Source organism: Gobio gobio, assembly GCF_949357685.1.
Source record: "Gobio gobio genome assembly, chromosome: 25".
NCBI lineage: Eukaryota > Metazoa > Chordata > Actinopteri > Cypriniformes > Gobionidae > Gobio > Gobio gobio.
In genome coordinates, this window is record NC_137121.1 from 14,950,881 (window position 1) to 14,972,374 (window position 21,494).

The 21,494-nt window shown below is 37.9% G+C and overlaps 1 protein-coding gene across 4 annotated transcripts in view; it reads right to left on the bottom strand.

Moving 5' to 3' along the window:
* Positions 1-21,494, bottom strand: part of septin15 (septin 15) — a 40,103-nt gene that overhangs the window by 17,989 nt on the left and 620 nt on the right. The window contains exons 1-3 of one of the 4 annotated variants that reach the window (XM_079808954.1): positions 17,334-17,592; positions 16,870-16,969; positions 4,528-4,634 (exon numbers count right to left, since the gene is read on the bottom strand). In XM_079808954.1, coding sequence (XP_079665080.1) covers positions 4,528-4,634; positions 16,870-16,969; positions 17,334-17,486 — 360 coding nt within the window. In that variant the 5' untranslated portion in view covers positions 17,487-17,592. Of the gene's footprint in view, positions 1-4,527; positions 4,635-16,869; positions 16,970-17,333; positions 17,593-21,494 lie in introns of those variants that run through there. The other 3 variants (XM_079808955.1, XM_079808956.1, XM_079808957.1) reach the window with 3 other exon arrangements.

A 21,494-nucleotide genomic window follows, 5' to 3' on the forward strand; every position in this document is an offset into this window, starting at 1 on the left:
GTTTTGTACAGTTTGTACATTTACATCTGCAATGCATCAAACCAAAAGTGAGCCTACAAAAAAAATGGATGGCTCTAGAACATAAACATCATGAACACTATAGCCTTATAGCTAATACAAAAGCAGGTAAATGACAGATATGCATTAACAAGGGATAAGCCATGATAGTCAACTAATTGTCCAACAAATAGTAACATCATAACTTAAATCATAAAAAAATAAACTAGTCAGTTACAGTTTTAAAATATCAAGTAAAAAAAAAAAACTAAAGTAGTCAGTATCCAAAATCAACTAGTTGGTATCTTCACATTAGTCAACTAATAATAGAGGCAACCATGTGCATTAGTTGCATTCTAGGTTAGGCCATGTGTGAGACACAGAGTTGAGATGAGACACCGAAATAGTCATCTCCGTCGTTTCAGCTTCATCTCCTGAAGTTATTTCAGCTGCTTTCAGTAAAAACGCTTATTCTCACAGGCCTGGTTATTTTTGGCTGACCTTCTTTTTCTAAAACTGCACTCTCATTCACATGTGCGCAACTTTCTCGCTAACAAAAACAACCACAACCTTTCTTAGTTCTTCAAAAAGAGGAGAGAGAGGGAAGGAGAGAAAGGAGAGACTCAAGGAGAAGAAAGAGTGAGAAAGAGAAAACGAGGGCAATGGAGGAAAGAGAAGAGGAGTGAACCTTAATAAAACACTTCCATTCTCGCTCATGCTAGGACGTTTATGAGGCACATCGGGCCACTTCAGATTGCAAAAACACAGAAAAAGAAATGAATTCAAATGTAGAAACACAAAGCCACAAAAATGTAAAGACTTTCATTCAAATGCAACCAGAGTGGCCCTTGTGTGGCTGCTATCACAAACACTGCAGATTGTTTTGGAATATAAATACTCTCACCGCGGTCTCCATGTCCTGCCTAAACTGACCACAGAGGACTAGACAGCCACACATCACAACACGTCCTTTGGTCAGGCTGACAAATTTATACCACGGGCATTCATGGCGGAACAACTCAAGAGCAAGTGCATCGCGCAAAGGCATCCTGCCACCCAGGACAGTGCCAGAGAAAGTTAAATATGGTCTCAAGAGGAAAGCATGAACATGGGAAACATTAAAATGTCTGACAGATTTCATCTGTGAAAGTAGTGATGTTGGGAATGTGAAGTCTGAGTAAGCGTACACCAAGTGACAGGATGAAATCTAAAATCTCTAAAACTTAAGTTGTTTTGTGTGGTGCCTTGGGATGAAGCTTCCATTGAATTCCAGCGGCAGCAAAGCAAAGCCCCTTTGGTTTTAGATCATCTATCCAAACGAGAATGGATTTGTTTAGATGTTGGGTGACAGATGCCACAGTTGCATTCAAACTGTAAGATGTGAAGTTTGTGTTTGGACGGTTTCTGCACAGTGCTGAGAAAAGCAAATAACCCTAAACAAGATCCCAACAAACTATGATAGATGTGAACAGATAAGCCGCTTTTTGACTATCGGGCCAGTGCGAGCCAGGGCTTTCAACGGGCCGGGTCGGGCTAATAGCCTCGGACCTGTAGCACCAAGTGCTTAACTAAAACCCGCCTGTAATATGCCTCTCTGGAACAGCGTCACACAAACCCATCACTTCACTAACAAATGGAAGTTTTATCAGAAAACGAATCAGAAAGAAATCACCGGAAACTAGCGAGATCGCAAAACGAACATGATAAAAGCGGCCGTTTGTTGGCATTTTTGTCGTTTGCTTAAAGATTTAAAACCCAAGAATCAATGTTTTACCACAGTTTTAGAATAAGTGATACATTGATCTTAATTCATAATATCATATAAAACAAAAGAAAGAGAACACATGTACTTATTCAGTCGTGTCTGTTTCTGTTTATTTGTAGTCACAGGACAGTATGTTTACATCACATTTAGAAAGAATAATAATTCATAAAAATTTTCCACGAAAAATATGACCTGAGGAGCTTTAGCACTCTCTCTAGTGACAGTCCCAATACAGTTACAGAAACAGAGGAAGTTCCCGAAATATGTCGAGCTAAACATGGATATCAGACCGGTATAAAGAGATGAGATGTACTGACAGACAAAATAAATACACAATTGTGATAGCCAATATAATTTGTCTGATTTCTTCAAGCGGCCGTCTCCAGACTCAGATAAACTGTTTTTCACTGTTTCGAAACCACTCCTCAAGCCCGAAAAACCCTGGCCGTTGGCCCCTAGGAACCCCACGATGAGTTCTGATCAAGCCCCGGAAGTGACAGTGGAAACGCGCCTGGCCCTGGCACACACTAGCACGCCCGCATTTGGCCTGACAGTGTAAATGCGGCTATTGTGTACTTGCAGGTCTTGCAATAGTCACTGTATATGTGAAGTCTATGAGGCTGTAGGGTGTCCCAGTCATCATTTTAGGTTTCAGAAGGGTGCTCACGAGCCTTTACTGATGCGATCTCCACTGCAGACTTCTACCCAACAATCTATCTGACATTACGTCACCAAAAGTGTGGACTTGGAGAAGGACTGCAAGGTCTTAGGGGGTCATTGGAGACAGGGTTAGACACGATGGCTGCAGGACACACATGAATTTGACCACCCTAATTTGAGCAAAAGAAGAAAAATATATGATACAAGTCAGGTTTTATTGGTGCATTTGACATGTTATTGCAGAGGTGCCCAATTCTGCTCCTTGAGGGCCAATGTCATGCAGAATTGTGACTGAAGTTTCTAGTAATTCTGAAGACCTTCATTAACTGTTTCAGGTGTGTTTAATTAGGATTGAAGTACACTCTGCAGTATAGTGGCCCTCGAGAAGCAGAATTTGGCATTTGTTTATTGCAAAATAATCATGGCAGGCAAGTTCTTGAGATTTTGATCTTTCCCCATTCAAGTAGACTGGAGCTGTACTTGCATGATTAGGGTATTTTTTATTTTATTTTTAAGATTGCCACCAAGTCCTTCAGAAAGTATTTGTCATGTCATCCAAGCTCAACCAAGCTTCAAAACAACGTTGTTCCGAACCTTAACCGTGAACTTAGTCTTGAATGCAGCAAAGACAAGAGATTGTTAGCTTGTCATAATAAAAGAGGAACGAGAGTGGCTGCACTTAGATACCAGAAAGGGCTGGGCCACCTCAGAACCCGTCCCATCTCTAGGGTGGTGGGAAAGTCAATGACGGGTGTTGGGTTTCGTGGGAAAATTCTTGACCTCCTACTGAACCCTACTAGCCTCCAGAGGAATCTAGACCCCTTCATAATCGCCCCTCCTATCCTCTTTAAACAACACTCCAATTGAGTCACTCCATCATACCGCAAGCCCTTTGCAGTGTATCCTCCCCCATTTCTGATGTTCTAGTCTCAGCATCTGTTCTTACCCTGTTTATCAAATCCATATAAGGTCAAAACTCTGCTGTCTCTTTCCTCTGGTGAGTCTGGGAGCATTTGCTCTGGCCTGGAACTCTCAGAAGGCAGCAATCTGTTTGTGATTGCTTGAGTCTGACTGGTGCTCTGCACTCCAGCTGTCTGAATGCATTCTGGTGTTGGTTGCCTATAGGGATGAATCCGAAATTGGAACGCAAATATGGCATTATTCGAGGGGACAGCCATTTGTAGTGGTGTCCAAAATCATAGTGGACGTTATCGAGTGCACTCATTCTATCCCACATTGCACCGCAATAACGTGTACAACCGATGAACTCTTAACGGCTGTCTGAATTCACTCACTCATTTTCATTCACTCAGTTCAAGTGACCTGTATTAGTGGATTAACATAGGGAACAGTGATTGAGGGTTTAGGGGGCGATTTTGGATTCAGCCTAGGACTTGAAGAGGCAAAAAAACAACACTGAGTGCATGAATGTGATTACCTGCACGACTATAAGGAAGTATCCTTGGGCCTTATCGCATTAATCTAATGAGCTGCATAAGAAGCTAAGCACTTTAAAAATTTTACAAAACTTTGCTACTCAACTGGTCCCAATTGTCTGTACAACGCAGAGTGGATTTGTTTACTTGCACAGCTTGCTTACAGCACCATGTAAGCCAGTTTTGACAACAAGTTCACCATGGACAGACCACAAATTGGTTCCTGCAGCACAACAGTGGGGGCACTCAAGAAAACAGGCTGCACAGTTCCACTCGAATGGCGCACTTTGATCATTAAAAAAAAGGTTGCTAACTCCTGGTCCAAGGTAAGGTTAAGAAATCAGACCCCAGGAGCCTCCCTCATGGCTTCTCTATATCACATTTGGCTCTTGGCATTTGGCTCATATGGTGGCTCTAGATAAAGGGTCAAAGGTAGGGAAGAAAGAGCGGGCAAGACTAATATAGAGCAGTCCAACTGGACTATATGGTTTTTATTTCTATAAAAAAAGCCAATGAGGGCTGTACCACGGTGGGCAAGTAATGTAATCGGTATATGGCCGAACACCATGTAACAGACTACCAGAGCATGCCTAATATATATAAATGGTAGATTAAGGAAAGGCCAGAGGATCGGTATCAGGAGTTAAAGGTCAGCTAAAGAGGGCATACCTGAACAGTCTTCTTGATCCTCTGAGATGGGCCAGGGTAGTCTTTGGAGTACAGGTCTGTCAGAAAGAGGGAATTGATGAGCGTGGATTTGCCCAGTCCAGACTCACCTAGAAAAGAGGCAAACAAAAATGTTAAGTTGCCATGCTCAACTGGTAGCATGAAATGCACTAATACAGGCAAAAAGAAGAGGATGAAATGCCAAATGCAAGAGACTGAGTTATCCATACTTAAAAACAGGAGGTGATGAATATGAGATTCCCCACAGATCCTCACAAGCTTTCTCACATCCATCCACCCACACAGAAACACACAATTAGTTTGTTGTTTTTGAGCCAACCAATGGCACATGTGGGACTCTGGCCAGAAATTCAATAGTTTCTTCCTGAAGACAGCAATCGAAAGACAGCGGATTCATGGGGAAAATGTTGTGGACAAAAAGGAAGTGTGTGTGTGTGTGTGTGAGAGAGAAAGCTCCTTTATGCTAAAGGAATAAAACATTGCTTGCTGCATTCTTTCTAGCCAACTCCAGACTTCTCTCTACAACTGATGAGCATGAGGCGGTTTAATTTTGAACATCTCTTGAATTGGGGGGGGGGGGGGGGCGACGGAGACGGACACTTGAGCTCATCTGGAGCAAACCACCAATGCTTCATTGAAGTGTACACCATCTTCACCCACTCAAATACACATTCTCACTCCACATTTTTGACACAAGCTTGATCCAAGGCTTCAAGAGGGGGTGTTGAAAGCTCCTTCTCTCAATAAACAATCTTCCCACTGACAGTCCTCAGCTTCTGAGCTTTCAATTATTGCCTTATTCATGTACCACACCAGACCCTGGTTAAAGCAAATAGGCTTGAAAATGCCGGTATCATTGCTTATAATGTCATAAATATGGACTAGACATTTGAATTTACCTTCTGTAAGGTGAAACTTAATTTGATTCATATAGTCTGTTTTTTTACGTTTGTTTCTAAAGCTTCAGATGAACTAAATCTAAAACTATAAATAACAAAATTAGCTCATCCACAGAAGCTCTATTATATGCATTAATAAATAATATTAATCAAAAATTTGATTTCTTGTTGTGTTTAAGCTTATGACGCAATGCAGTTTAGAAAAAAACAAACAGCAGTTCAATTGGAAAATGAGACCCAGATGATCCAATGCCCTGATATCAGTGCTCAAACTTCAACCCTGACCCCCTCATTTGGACCCTCTCCCTCTCTTTGCCAAAGCAGGAGCAGTTACCAGTGTGTCCTATGGAGCCAAAACGGTTCAACACACTTAAAGATTCTCTGTGCAATGCCAGAGATAACACACAGACACCAAACCCACCCTCTGTCTGTTAAGTAAATGTACTCCTCCATGCCCAAGGCTACGTGGACTTACCTAAACAAGACAGAGTGACTGGACTGTGAGAGCATCTATGTGTATGTGTGTGAGGGGGGTGGGGTGTAAGGACATCAGCGACCAGTGGAAGAGAAGTAAAGGGGGGAGGATAGACAGATAAAGAGAGACAGAGTGTTGTTTGGTCTGTCTGCACTTACACTGGCATTTTAATGGAAGCCATGTCCCAACACCCAATGGGAAAAAGCATCTTCTCTTCTGCTAATATATGCAGATAGCTTTAGCCAAAAACAAGACAAAAATATATGTTGCAATCATATAAACAACTTTTCATAATATTAATAATTTTAATTATTGTAGTGTACTTTAGATTACATAGCTGATTGATTAAAACCAAATAAAATATTTGTGAAAATTCATTACAAATCCGATTGCTCAAACCATTTCCAGAGGTTAGCTTGTGCTTTACAGGAACACACACACACACACACGCAGGATGTGTTCATGAAATCCTGATGCCACTGCTTTAACGGGTGAGAATGAGTAGATTAGCAAGCGTCTCCAGCTTCAGCTCCAGCTATCTCTAATGCCCCGTTTCTCCCTCTCTTTCTCTTTCACTCCCCCAGGGTAAAGCCAGACCCAATTAGCCTCATTCCCTGTTATAATTAAATATCGGTCCACATGATCTCTGAAAACGAGACACTTCAGTCACACAGCAAGGATCCAGGTCTAGTTCACAGTTGGCTGACCTTTATCAGACCCATGGATGAATAGAGTGAACTCCCCTCCCCTTTTCGTTTTGGGTCCTCTATCATCTGTCTTTTAGTACTACAGCCCATGTGCCTCTCCAGAGGGGACAAATAGAGACACTAGAAAAGCATTAAATAGAGGAAAAGTTATATAGTAGCACTAATAGACTGGCACAACCACATTATGCGGATAAATAAACCCTATTTCCACTGGCTTTACATTGAACTAGACCCAGCCAGGCTACCAGGGGAACAGACATTTCCGAATTAAAAAACGCATGCTAGGATCACTTCCTGACCCAGTTTGACACAGTTAGCTTTTAGCTTGAAAAAGTGGTTATCAAAAGCATTTGAATAACCGGTGTTTTGTGCAGTATGCTGATGAAGCATGTCCTGCACCATCATAAGGTTTCATTTTATTACATATTTACATATCAAAAACGTCAATAAACATATTTTACATAGTTTAGCTAGCAGAGCTAGTGCTATCAAATTAGCATTACATGACATAAACCTCAAACAGATTGCACAGAAAAATTACCTTTACATTTAAAAAGATCCACTCAAAAATGAAAATTCTGTCAATTACTCAACCTCATGTCGTTCATTAGTAAAACTATTAATAAATTGCTTCCATTAATTGAAATAAAATATAATTATTAGATGAAAAATAACAAACTTAAATAGAAATATTTCAAAAATAAAACGAATAAAAAAACAAAAGCACAAAATTACTCATACGGTATTACTTATAATAAGGTATTTTGAGAAATAGTTTTTTTTTCTTCATACAATGGAAGTCAATGGGCTGCAATGTTGTTTAGTTCCAAACATTCTTCAAAATATTTTAATTTGTGTTCAACAGAAGAAATAAAAAACATCACAGGTTTGGAACGATCAGTAAATGATGACAGAATTGTCATTTTTGGGTGAATCCTTCATTTAATCATTTGGAAAAGTCCTTTAAAAATGGACTTTCAAAAAATGTCATATGACAATCAGTCAATCAATCAATCAATCAATCATAAACGGCCCTATTCAGATTTAGAGATTCGTTTTTTTTTATATGTATTTTCTACTCTTATTCATTACTGCTACCCTGAATGGACGGGTGGATGGGAGGACAGGGACAAATGAACAAACTTTCCAGGAGATTCCACACATTCTTCTTGACTTTCATCTATTTACCTCTTCCTGTCATCATGCTATGGGCCAGAAAACACCCCAGGGCCCATTACTGGGCTCAGATATCCTGACAATCCCCCACCTCCACCCCTTTTCCACTGCCCTGCCCCCATCTAATCCCAGCTATCCCTTTTCTTCCTTACTCACTCTTTTTCCCCTCATAAAAGGGGCTCTAGTACCATTGCCATACAGTTGCTTAACTCTTTAACAAACAGATAGCAGACAGAGAGCGAAAGAGAGTCGCACTACCCCAACAGATAAACTGAGAACAGGGAAAACTATGATCATTTGAACAATTTCGCAAAAACTATAGCTTTGGAAAACACTCGCATCAAGTATTTACTACAGTTACTGATTTTATAGGACGTGAGAATGCACGCATGGTAGTTAGTGTGTGTTTAACTGGTTTGCGGAGAGGGGCTCCTGTAGTGATAAGATCCATTGTTCAGCAACAAAGGTCAGAGTTCATCTCCGAACAGCCTGAGATAACAATCAGCAATGCCCTGTAAAAACTCCCATGGACACACACAAACACAAAAGTCACGTCAAATAGGAAAAATCAATCTGTCCTAGACATAGAAAATAAGATCTATGAGGTGACGCGTGTGATGTTACACACTGCATGTGAACAATCAACATAGACATATATCATGTGTCAAACTCCGCTCCTGGAGGGCCACTGGAGTGTAGTTCCAAAATACCTATCTGGAAGTTTCCAGAAGACCATGGATGCCTCTGAATCATCTCCATAGCTTCCTAGGTCATGAATCTGTTGTGTACACAAATTCGGGCACTGGTAAGGCCAGTAAGGACCCTGGCTCACTACACATTGGGACACTAATGACTCTAGTTCTGTCCTACATGACAACATCTTCATTCTACAACGTCACTATTGGTATTTATGAACAACAGCAGAACTGATATCTATCTGACATTATTTGTTAATGTTATTTAAAAGTACACTGTGATAACTTGTTACATATACATGCAACAGTAAATAAATGATAAATGTTAGTTTTTAGGGAGCGAACGAGTCAGTACACAGGTAGGATTTTGCGATTGAGACAGCCCTAAAAATGGCCGACTCCCTGATCAGTGCCCTGACTACTGAACAAGGGAGCTGATTGAGACACACCCCTTGATTAGCTTGTTTGATCAAATGTGTTTAATTAGGGTTGGAGCTAAACTCTGCATGGCAGTGGCCTTCCCAGAATTGAGTTTGACATCCCTGCTCTATATCAACTCATGCTACGTCCACACCAGTGGTTCTTAACCCTGGTCCTGGTCCTTCATGTCTCCCTAATCAATCACGCCTGATTCAGGTCATCAGCTCATTAGTAGAAACTCCAAGTCCTAAAATGGGTGTGTTAGACAAAGGAGATCCCCAAAATGTGCTGGACTAGGGTTAAGAACCACTGGTCTACATTAATCTTGATACATTTGAAAATGCATCATTTTCTCTACATTTTGGCCTTCTCCATATGGAGAAGGCATTGTTTTTCCTGCGAAAATTGAGCTTTGATGAAGCTCTCCCAAGTGGATAAATTTGAAAACGGCATATTTGCCTTGATGTTTAGTCTTGTGGCATCAAATGTCTCCAGAGTAATGAAGATGTAGCCTCATGCAGATATGGTGGAAGTTCCCGCTTCCAAGGGCAATGTGAGATCCCCACACCAGAGTCCTGCACGGGTGCGGGTACCCCGGGTGACCCGCGAATATTGCTGAAACGGGTGAAAAACATCCTAGTATGTCGGATACGGGTGCGGGTCGGGTCGGACAAGGGAGAAACACGGGTCTAAACACGGGTTTTAAACAGTCACGTGCAAACGAATATAGGCCTATATATAAACATATGCATGTATATTGTAGATGTGTTCCTAAAAATATGCATATACAAAAATATGCCTTGCCTGTATTCCAAGTTGATAAAAATTTCAAATCCATATCAGTTTATCTGTGGCCGTGCGGCGCGCGCGTGCCCTCACAGAAGAATCACAACCGCTCTGCCTGCACCCGTCGAGATGGATCATGAGGAGTTTAAGAGAAGATAGACGCAAATGTGGAACTTCATCGCTGAGGAAGCACGCAGATAACTGTGGTAACAAACCAAGCACAAGCAGTTCTATCGAACAGTATTTGTGTTATGTTTCCAGAGTTTGGTCTCTTAATAACACTGTCTTAGTACATTAAGCCACGTTAAGTGTTTTTTTAATAATGGTTTTCTATGGTAGGAAAACGTTTAACGTGTAATTATACGCGTTGCGTTCATATTCTGGGCTCATCTGATTTTTTGTACATAGTATACGTTATTAGTATTATGTTTACTGAGTTTGGTCTCTTAATAACACTACATTAAGCCACGTTAAGCTCCCGGCAGAAGTTGTCCTTGTGTTAATGGTCGTGTAATAACTTCTGTATATAAACATTTTTGTAAGTGTGTCTATAATGTGATATGCTAAACTGATTTTATTGCGGGTGCGGGTCGGGTGTCGGTTCTATTTTAAGCGGGTCGGGTCGGGTGCGGATTTTATTTAGTGCTGCTGTCGGAAAACGGGTCGGATGCGGGTTTAAGCACTGCGGGTATGGGCGGGTGCGGGTTTTTAAAATCGGACCCGTGCAGGACTCTGCCCCACACACACATACATCTTCTACCTTAAGCTATGGACTGTTTCTGCGATGTGCATCAATTTCTTGTTTTCTGTTCTGAACTTGTAACATACACACAGCCTTAATAAAAGAGTAAGAAATGCTTCAACTGTTAGAATATTAGTTCTCCAAATGGCATTGTTCTCATTTATATCCGTCTGTCTTCACGCAAAATAAAAGTCGGGTAAGATACACTTTCCACATTATATTAAAGGGCTTGTAATTTCTTAGAAGGTCCAAACCAGCTTTCCAGAAACCTACACCACTATTTAAAGTTGTGACCTCTCAGCACTACTGCATGTTTTCATTATGGATCTGAAACCAGTGGTTGAAATGACGCAGTTAGTTTAAACACTTCACTTCCCATAATGTGACAGAAAAACTACATTACAATGAGTTGGAGTGTATATATATTAACTCAGACAACGATTCAATTCCAGTTCACTAAATCTAAATTTGGTCCAAGTCGCTTTGATTCAACATTGTTTTGCAATGATTCAGAATGATTCATAAACATGCTGAAGATAACAGTAACTAAAGGACAATTGGACAGACTGGGATAAAGAGTTAGCAGATTTTTCTAATTAAAACTAAAAATCTAAATAAAATACAAATAAAAAAACAATTAAAAAATATTATGGCTAACAAGTGAACACGTCATTATTGCAGTATTATTTGTAGTAAATATGGATAGATTCGGTAAATGCACATACAACATTCAAAATGGGTCAATAAAATGATTATGTAATACTTTTATTTAGCAAGAACACATTCAATTTATCAAAAGTGACATTAAAAATGTTACAAAAGATTTATAATTCAAATAAATCCTGTTCTTTTGAACTTTCTATTCAATAAAATGCATCACAGTTTCCGCATAAATATTAAGCAGCAAAAACATTGATTATTGATAATAATAAGATAATCAATATAAATATATATAAATGTATATATATAATTCTCTTAATAATTAGCAAAGCGGACTGCACTGGAAATAGCAAAATCTTCACCACTTATAACTTTCATACTGCCAAAAATGAAAATATGATGTTTGTATCTAAAACCCCCATCTAAACAAAAACCTGTCCAGCATGATGAAACCCATCAATGGCTTAAGTAGAGTGAGAGAAGATCAACATAATAGTGTTACTCTACTTCATAGACTTAGTCCAAGTCTGATGAAAAAAGACAAAAAACAAACGTTAAATATTCCCATATTTGACTTGAATTAAACTTTAAAAGAAAGTTTGTTTGAAAACCCAAAGATACGCCAGTGTTTGTTTGTGCATTGGCCGATGTGTTGGCTGAAAACCGTCTGACAGGCTTAGCTCCATGACCAGGTTGTTAGATGACCTGTTGGCAGGCCACAGAGGGGAAGCTTTGGCTTCATAATCCAGGGATTAAATATCCTCCATGTGTGTGTCCGGGTTTCAGCCAGGGACCTTTTAAACGGACCTACAGCATAGTAATGTATGTGTAAAGTAGCAGCTCCTAGCGGTAGCTATGTTAACGCAGCCACATTAGACAAATTGCTGCCCTTGTATCTGTGAATGACATGGAATTCAACAACATGTCATGTCTGAAGACTTCAGCTACCGATTGGAAAAATCATCACTTTAAAACATCAAGTTGTCCAAACACAGCTGTCGGCGTTGTTATTGCGAAGGAATGCAAACAGTGCAATTAACGAAAAAATGGGTGAAATGTATACGATTTTTTTCTATTCGTTGCTTGTACAGGTGTGAATTCTCCTACACAGCTTGAGTAAAGGCTATTAAAAGAGACTTTGTACAAATAAAATCATATTTTAAACAAAACTAGAAACTGCAAGGCCTGCGTTACCACCTCTAACACGCCTTAGATAACTCAATTTGAAAAACGAACCTCGACAACTCTTCACATTTTCCAACGCTTTCTCCCTGAAGAAACATTTTGCCAGCTGGTGTGAGAGGGAAAGCTCAAGAAAGGAAATGCTTGTGGAAAAAAACACAAGGGAGAGAGAGAGAGAAAAGACAGGAAACAGATTTTTTTCCTCCCTAAAATTTTGGAGGGAAAATTGGAGTCCACAGCCAAGGCACTGTAGTGTCCGTCAGGATGAGTGACAAGAGAACAAGACGACAGTTTTCAGCTTTGTTCTTTAAAAGGCCATTGGACGTGCCCAAGGACAGTTTTAAATCTGAGGAAGATGTATGATGTTATGTCTCCTGATACCAGTATAAGCATCTCAATAGGCCGCTTTACCAAACAGGAAACCCCAAACTCGACAACTAGCCTATAAACAGAGGTAGTGAGTGAGTGAGAGACAAAGACACAGTAACAACTTGGAAGAGGAATAGAGGAAGAGTGAACTAAATAGATTATTTTGCTCCAGAGCTGGAAAGCAAACCCACTTCAAGCGCTAACAGACATGCACCCGGTTACTATGGTGAGGCGCCACAGCAGTTATGTCACCGAGATCCATATTTCCAATATAGCTTTAGTCACAGCATCCAAACCACAGAGGGAGAGTGTGATGATGACAATAGTATTGATCATCCAAACACTTGTCATCTATCTACTCTCATATGTGGGAATAAACTCATGTGTTCATCAGCAAAAAAATCACTTTCATTCAAAGCCACAGATTATTTACATAAAGTAAAAACAGAAAGCTCATTGTATGTCATTTTACAAAACGAGTGCCATTTGTGGTTCTCATGCATGCAAAATAAGAACACTTTACTGTATTACAGACATTTTTAATTTAATTTGAAGGCCTCACTTCTGTTTCTCCTTACTATATGAGGAAATATGCAAATTTGTATGAAAATATGTATGGAAATTAAACACTCAAATTTTATATTTATATCTATGAGGGGGAGTTTATTTTAGTTGACAATGTAAGTTTTAGTTGTAACCTGCCCCAGGTTGTGTCAACCCTGTTATAATGAACTACCAAAAAAAAAAAAAAAAAAAAAATTGTCATTATGACATCAGCATCGTCATCATTTCCAGACATGATTGTGAAAGAACTTAAAACCCTCATATTTTGATGTCAGTAGTATCTTCTCTTATCTGTAACTCTGTTACCATGATTATATAGTAAATAATATATAACCGTTTATAAAACTTCAGCATTCATTTTTTCAGTAATATATACTAATTTCACAACATTGAGCGCAATGACATGTTAGTGTTAACTGAACGCTTCCTGGATGTCTCCTAAATGTTTCATGAAGACATAATTACAGTAAAATATATTAATATACACTGTAAACCTGAATAAGTTGGCAAAACTTTTTTTAATTAATAAATTCAAAGTTTAGGTAAGCAGAACTTGCAGTTTTTTATTTAGTACTCATACATTTTAATTGTTCTTAACTTGAAATATTTGAGTAAGCTAATTCGTACATTTAACTTAAAACTATGAAGTAATCTCAATTTAAATATTTTGTAGTGGAAACTTGGCTAGATTAAACTAACTAATACAATAAACACTAAATTGCTCATTGGTAATACAATGCTTTGATTGCATCAGCACAGCATAGCACTTGCTGAATGAGTACAGCAATAGAAAACATTTAACATACTGTATCTGTTCTAACTAAGTTCATACTCCACTCCATGATAGTAACCCAATAAAAACCCACATAACAGAAGCTCTAAATTAGCATAGCTAAACATTAAACACTACAAAATCTCCCACTTAACATTAATCTTGCACACAAAAAACATTATATAACACTTAATTTGAGCATTTACTGTCCCTTTTGAATGTAATGGCAAAACGTGCGGGGAAATATAAATCCCAGCCCAGTTTTAGTTAAATGTAAGTGTCTAAATTAAAAGAAACAAGTTCATAAAACCCAAACCATTAACAATGAAACAATTCAGATACTTAAAATGTGTAAATGTTGTAGGCCTGTCGCGATAGTCAATAAATCAATTAATCGCACGATAAAAAAAAATAGCTCGATAATTTTTCCGTTTTTATATCCATTTTTGCAGAGCGTTACATTGTATGATCACGCTCTTATACATGTAAATGCTTCTAAGCGCGACAAGACACAAGAGAATTGGCTGTATGTCAATGTCCTGTCTGTGTGTGTGTGTGTGTGTGTGTGTGTGTGTGTGTGTCAGTGTCCTGTCTGTGTGGCTGCGTCTCATGTCAGCTAATCGAGGGACACTCTGACACACACAGACAGACTCGAAGCACAGACAGTCTCGCGTCAAGTCTCCTGAGTCCAGCTCACGTCGAGTTCTCTTTTGCTCATGAACAAACAATAACAACACAGAGAATTTTGAGTATTCTCATATTAGGAGTTTTAAATTAGTTATATAACGTCTTAAATGAACTTAAAGAGTTGTGAGGAAATGAGATGCGCGGGACAGCGCGTGAGATCCGCGTCATGTTCGTCAGCGGCTGTTCTTAAAGTGACAGGAGCACTGATGATGCCTGTCATTAATGTTCATCAAAGAACAACGGGAACAGAGAAAATAGTAGCTTTAATGATGATTAATCTATATTTCATTTATTATTTATGCAGTTAAGAAAGGTGTTTGATAACTATTACATTTCTGTTTATGTCTAACAGGGAAGAAACAGGTAAAAATAACATTTATTATAATGGGGTAATGTAAAGTTCACTTAAATTAAAAGTTGTTTTTTTAAAGCCTAATAAATGTTGAAATTGGTAGCTTTCAGTTATACTGTAATGTAACGTAATTAATGAAAACTTAATTCATAAAAACATGACAATACAACACATTTAAAATATGCTGTCAATAAATTGTTTCTACATTAATTTGGAGAGTAACTGAAATTATTACAATATCAAAACATTAATAACGTATTAATCGTGATTAATTCGTGAAATAAAAATGTGATTAATTAATAAAAAAAATTTTATCGATTCCCAGCACTACCTAAAACACAATAATCTGTTGCAGTTTAGCTGTTTATTCAAGTGCATTTTTTTGTTAACAGACTGAGAGTCCATTGCTTTTTTTGTTTTGGTTGTTTTGTTCATTTATTTTGGATATTTAAAATGCTTTCCGTTTTCTGTGTTAAATAGTCTTTAGAAATAAAAGTTTATTGATATTTCAAAAGGTATACCTGCATTATTATGCCATTATCATTATTTTAGATGAAAATGGTCTCAGAACAACAATATTATCGTCTATCGCAATAATTTCTTGGCCAATTTATCGTCCAGCAAAATTTGTTATCGTGACAGGCCTAAAATGTTGTGAACTCAAAAGAAAAAAAAAGATCTAAATACTCATAAAAGTTCATTTGATTGAACTAATTTCTTTCATTTAAGTTGGCTCTACTCAAACCAAGTCATTATTTTGAGTGTTAGGGTTTACAGTGAAGTTGGAAATGGTGTGAAGATCACCCATGAGGTCGAAAAAAATATATATTCGTTTTAGTTAAATCGTGTACTTGAAAATTTACTTTAGATTTACTCCTGACTTAGTATAGCTACCATTGTTGTTACCTTGTTGTGTTTTGCATGCTGAATGTTGAAGTGTGTGACTCAAGCATGATCAACTGCAAGATATTGTTACAAATATAGAGGATTATATCAACCCAATTAAAATTGTCATAAGGTGTTTATGATAGAAGTGTTAGCAATACAATTTTTTATCATTTTTTTATCACATTTTAATCATTATATGACATGAAGGGAAGTATTACGTAGGTTGCTTTTAAAAGGTGACCTAATTTCTGACTAAATCATTAACTATAGTTCATTATTCAGTCAGAAACTTTTAAAAGCAACCCATTTATTACTTCCCTCCCTTTGTAACCAAATAACTGATTTCTTGTTGCATCGCTGCATCAATAGGAATGAAGTTTAAGTGCCCAACCAAAGGGAACACTCATCACCATAATGGTGAGTTTTTTTGCTTGAACAAAATGGCACTCAAATCAATCAATGAATCTTAACTTTGGTTTTCTAAGTAAAAAGGTATAGTATGTGAATAGTACAGATTACTACATTTTTACAATGAAATTAAGACATTTAGTAAAGTTAACTAAAAACAGTTAGTTAGAATCGCTGTTGGATTTTACAGTGTATTGATTTAACTGAAACAAAGGAATGAATTACACAGTGGCCACGATTTAGTAAAACCCAGGGAATTAATTAGTAAAACGCGCTGACGTATAAGTACGTCATGGAAACAAATTGGTAATTCGTGACAACATCACAACATAAATTCTTGTCATGCGCGGGGCTCTGTACAACGCAATTGATTAACACACTTTTTTTTATCTGATAAAAGGTCTAAAATTGTACAGAAATATACCCAACCAAAAAAAACAACAACAACAACAACAAAAAAAAAAAAAAACTATCAAACTGGAACATGCACCCATTTCACAGAACGCATTCTCAGAGGTGAGCAAAATAATTTTGCGACTTACCGACAACCATGAGTGTGAACTCAAACCCCCTCTTCACGGACTTCCTGTACACCTGGTTCGGGAGGTTGGCGAAGCCGACATAACCCTCCAGATTCCTCTGCTGGAAGAGAACACAGCTTTACTCCACATTCCACTGATTAAAGAGCAGAACAGATCCTCCATTACTGTTATCCCTCTCAAAACAGGGCTCAAGAAGACTTCAGAGGAAATATATTAAAGGCTATGCTAATATAATGACTTAGCACAGTCAAACTCCTAATCTAACATGCAGGGATACCACAACAAAGGATTACATGGAATTTTGCTAATTTGAGGATAAGTAAACAGATCTGCGTTAAGCACGTATGAAAGTAACACACCAAAACTGCTTGCCCAAACAGCTTTTGGAGACTCGGGAAGGGAGGACACATGGGATTTTGTGACAGACAGACATGAGGTGAAGCCTATTTCACATGCTCATTTACGTTTCGTATCAAATCCATCATGAACTCAATGTCATCATGAAGACAGTGAATTTCGCTCCAGATCACAGCCAGAGCCTTGTCCAGATGCAAGTTCTCCTTTTTAAGCTCCTCCATCCCTTTCTCTCCGTCGCTTTCCTCCTCTTGTAATCTCATGCTGTCGGAAGCACAGCGCTGAAGCACACGCTAGGCGAGGCAAACACAATTGATCGCTCTGCTTTGGCTCCGCTGAGCTTCATGCATGGTAGGCCAATGGAAAACTAACTAGTAGGGGCCATGCTGATCATTTAGAGAGAGGCAGATAGTTTGAACGGGGAGGGCTAGAATCACCAGGGCGAGTTAACTCTTTTTGGCCTGAATAAATGACCATGACCACAAATGCAAGCCAATAGACTCTTTGGGAAACAGTGTATGTCATGGTTGATGTAAAAATGTAAATTTTGTTATCATTCTTGGAAAAATCATTAGGGATGCATGTCACGTTGTACTTGGTACCATATCGGTTATCGGCCAATAATTGTTCTAGTTTATCGGTATTGTTGTTATTTCCCCTAATTTTACATTTAGTCACTTGATGCTCAAACCTTAAAAACACTAATAATTTAATAACACTGATAAATACAATATTCAGCAAAATATTAGGCCTGTCGTGATTGGTCGATACAATCGACTGCATCAACGCTGTTAATTTGTCGACGTCAAAAATTGTAGTCGACTGGGTAAGTTGGGTACGATATGAAATTGTATAACGGTACTTTAAAAATGACAGCACTCAGTCAAATATCAAGCAGAACAGTCAAATATATACGCGCAGCTCAGGAAAAAGAAAGCAACAGAAAAGTGCGCCGCAGCCGGGACGTGCTCGCGCACGCTGCCGGACTCTGTCCTGAAGCGCGCACACACCTTTCATTCAGACTGATCGCGACGCCAGTTTTGCGGATTATTGCATTTGAATGGTAAAAAATATTTAAAAATGCACGTCCTGGCGAGTATTCGGGTAAACGCAGTCGGATATGTCTTTAGTGAACGTATACAGAAATCGGGTGTTACAATGAATTCGATCGGTGCAGCTCTTTAAGGGCCGGACCTAATATTCTATGTGAAGCAGGGCAGGGCAGGAACATGCTGGCCAAGTGAGTTTTTAGGGTTTTTTTTAACCCTAAAACAATGAATAGTAAGTTCTGTCATATTATTCAATTACTTTTACAGTTTTTTGCCATGGTATTGATTCAGTATCGGTATTGAGGTATTTTAGTCTGGTATCGTATGGAAGTCATAATTTTGGTATCGTGACAATACCATTCCATATAAAAAGTATTTGCTGATATTCTCTTTTTTTTTGTTATGTTGGTTTACAAATTTGTTCCTTTTTAAATTTTTACTCTTTTAGTTTTACATTTTGTCAAGGGCTTGTTTACACTTATACTTTTTTTAATAAATTAGTCGATAGATTAATCGACCAATCGTTAAAATTAGTTGATAGATTCATCGATATAAAAATAGTCGTTAGTGGCAGCCCTACAAAATATAAATTTTTCATATTGAACATTATGAGGTTTCAACGACAAACTTCACTTGTAGCATTTAAAATGGTTGATTTTAGATTTTCATTTAGACAAACGATTATATGATATATTATATTAAAGAAAGCAGGTTGGCCAATGGCAATAAAGTTATATATATGATATTACGCTATTTAATTGAAATAACATGCATTACAATTGATGCAATGACATTTACATTTATGTAACATATTTAGTCAATTAGAAATGTCATCAATTAAAAGTAAATCTATAAAATAAACAGATTTGTGTAATCAGGTAAAATTGCACGCAATCATATTTTCTGAAATAAAGAAAGGGTATCAGTAATTTTACATACAGTACACAGTTAATATGACACAAATATATCAGTGGCATGCTGGATATAGCCAAAAACTATAGATATAGAAAGACGGTTCACTCCTATTACTTATGAATCGGAGAAACTGCAAAGCGCAATATGGTGGAATAGTCCCACCTTCTAAACTAAAAGAGCCAATCGCTGATTGGTAAAGTCATTGCATCACTGCAGCTGCTGTTAGAAGCTCCGGTTCCTATAGAAACCTGAGACTCATGCTTAGGACTGCACATGCACATTGGTTCGTCTAGCCTAGCCACATTGGTTCGTCTAGCCTAGCCACATTGGTTCGTCTAGCCGGTTTTTTTAATGCTATTTGAGCATAAGAAACAACATTTAGGGGACAGTTCATGTCAGATTTTGTTGCCGATTTGAAATATGTTATTATTTAATTGTCAGTTCGGCAAGCAGTTTTTGAGATTCCAAGTTTCCCCGTTCAAATAGATAGGACTTGGTCTTGGATGCCGCTCGCAAAATAAAAGTCATGTCGCTGTCAAAATAAAAGCTGCTTCTGACACTTTACAGCCAAACGGAAAAACTTACCAGTCATTGTCGATAATTAAAAACTTCAAAATAACCATTATATTTCTTTTTTATATAATTAAATAATAAAAAAGTATAATATAATAGCAATTTATAGTTATCAGAAAATAATCATCACCAGGAATCAGTAAATAATCATCAGCCAGAATTTGAATATCGGTGCATGCCTAAAATCATACAGCTTTGGAACGACATGCATAAATAAATTATGACCGAATTTAAGGGATAAAAAACTCTCTCTTTAAAAGAACAATAAATCAAAATGGATTTGATACGAATCCTCTGACAGTTTATGGACACTCGCATCCCAAAACGCAATTGCATCTTCTTCAAATCTATACTATATAATTCATACACCAGTCTATAAATAGCCGTGCTCTGTGAACAGCTCAGGGCATTTTCCATGCTTTCGCTCTTGATGCGCTCTTACATAACTGTAAGATTGATGTCATGGCCCAACATGGGAAACAATACAACATCTGACCAGATGAGTGAATCAAATCATTGATTATTGAACCCCTATCCATGTTAGATTGAAGGATGCAAATGGCTTAGGTGGGAAAACATTGTGGGTGTTCACAAGCTTACTATTCAGAATAGGTTTAGCATTTGTGCAATTCATTAATCCTTTGAAGGATGTATAAAAGAGCTGATATGAAGACACTAACTATAGCAGAGACAAAAAGCACTTGGAGCATTAAAATGTATAACCGTCAAAGCATTAGATAACAAAATACTTCCCTTTTCTGAGCACTTATTTTTACCCAAATGGCCCCATGTTGATTTTAAGTAGATATATGAAGTCAGTTTCCTTCAAGTTCACACAGAGGGGATTGTGATATATGCTTGGTGACAGTTTTTGGCTGCTCTTCTCTCTCTAACCCTATTGAAATGCATCTCCACTCACTGCTCTCCGCAAGGGAGCTGGGCATCACGCTTAGAGCCTGTCATTCTCATTTGCTTCTCCAAACAACTATTAAAAGCTATTTACTCTAAAAACACATTTGTTATGCATCTGGAATCACGATCATTTGTCTTGAGGTCAATGAACATTCAACATATTCAACATGTTATTACACGTGTATGGTCGGACCTGACACAGCAGCAACAAGGCCTGAAATACAATTTTGGTTCACTTTTAAAATGCCTACAGCATGGTATGGTAATATGGATATTGTGTTTGACGCCATTATGTTATAAGATATTGTACCATGTACATAAAATGTAGATTCTGAAGAGTTTGTTTCTTAATTTTTGCATGGTTTGGATGAAAGTACAATGTTTTACTACATGAGCTTTACTATAATTATCAATAATACACAAGAACCAGTGAGCTTTGGATCGCAGAACCCCAGATTATGGTAAGCCATTTTAACATTTAGTTCTGTAAAACAAGTAGCATCTGTTTTTACATTAATAATACTTATTTTTACGTAATCTAATCGTGACTAGAATGGTTTTCATAAGGTAGTACTAGACATAATATTATTATTCATTTACCTTATTAAATATTTGCCAAATTGCAAATATTTGCCATTGAATTCTATAGGGATCTGTGGTTCAGATAGCAGCGATTCACTGTCAACTAGTAAGTATTCCAACTGTTGTTGTTACCAATAGCATTTTTATTAGTACTATTAATAGTAGACACCTCCTGAAATGCAACTCACCACAGAATTTGAAGAAGTGACAGTCACAGAAGTTACTTGTATCAAAGAAATA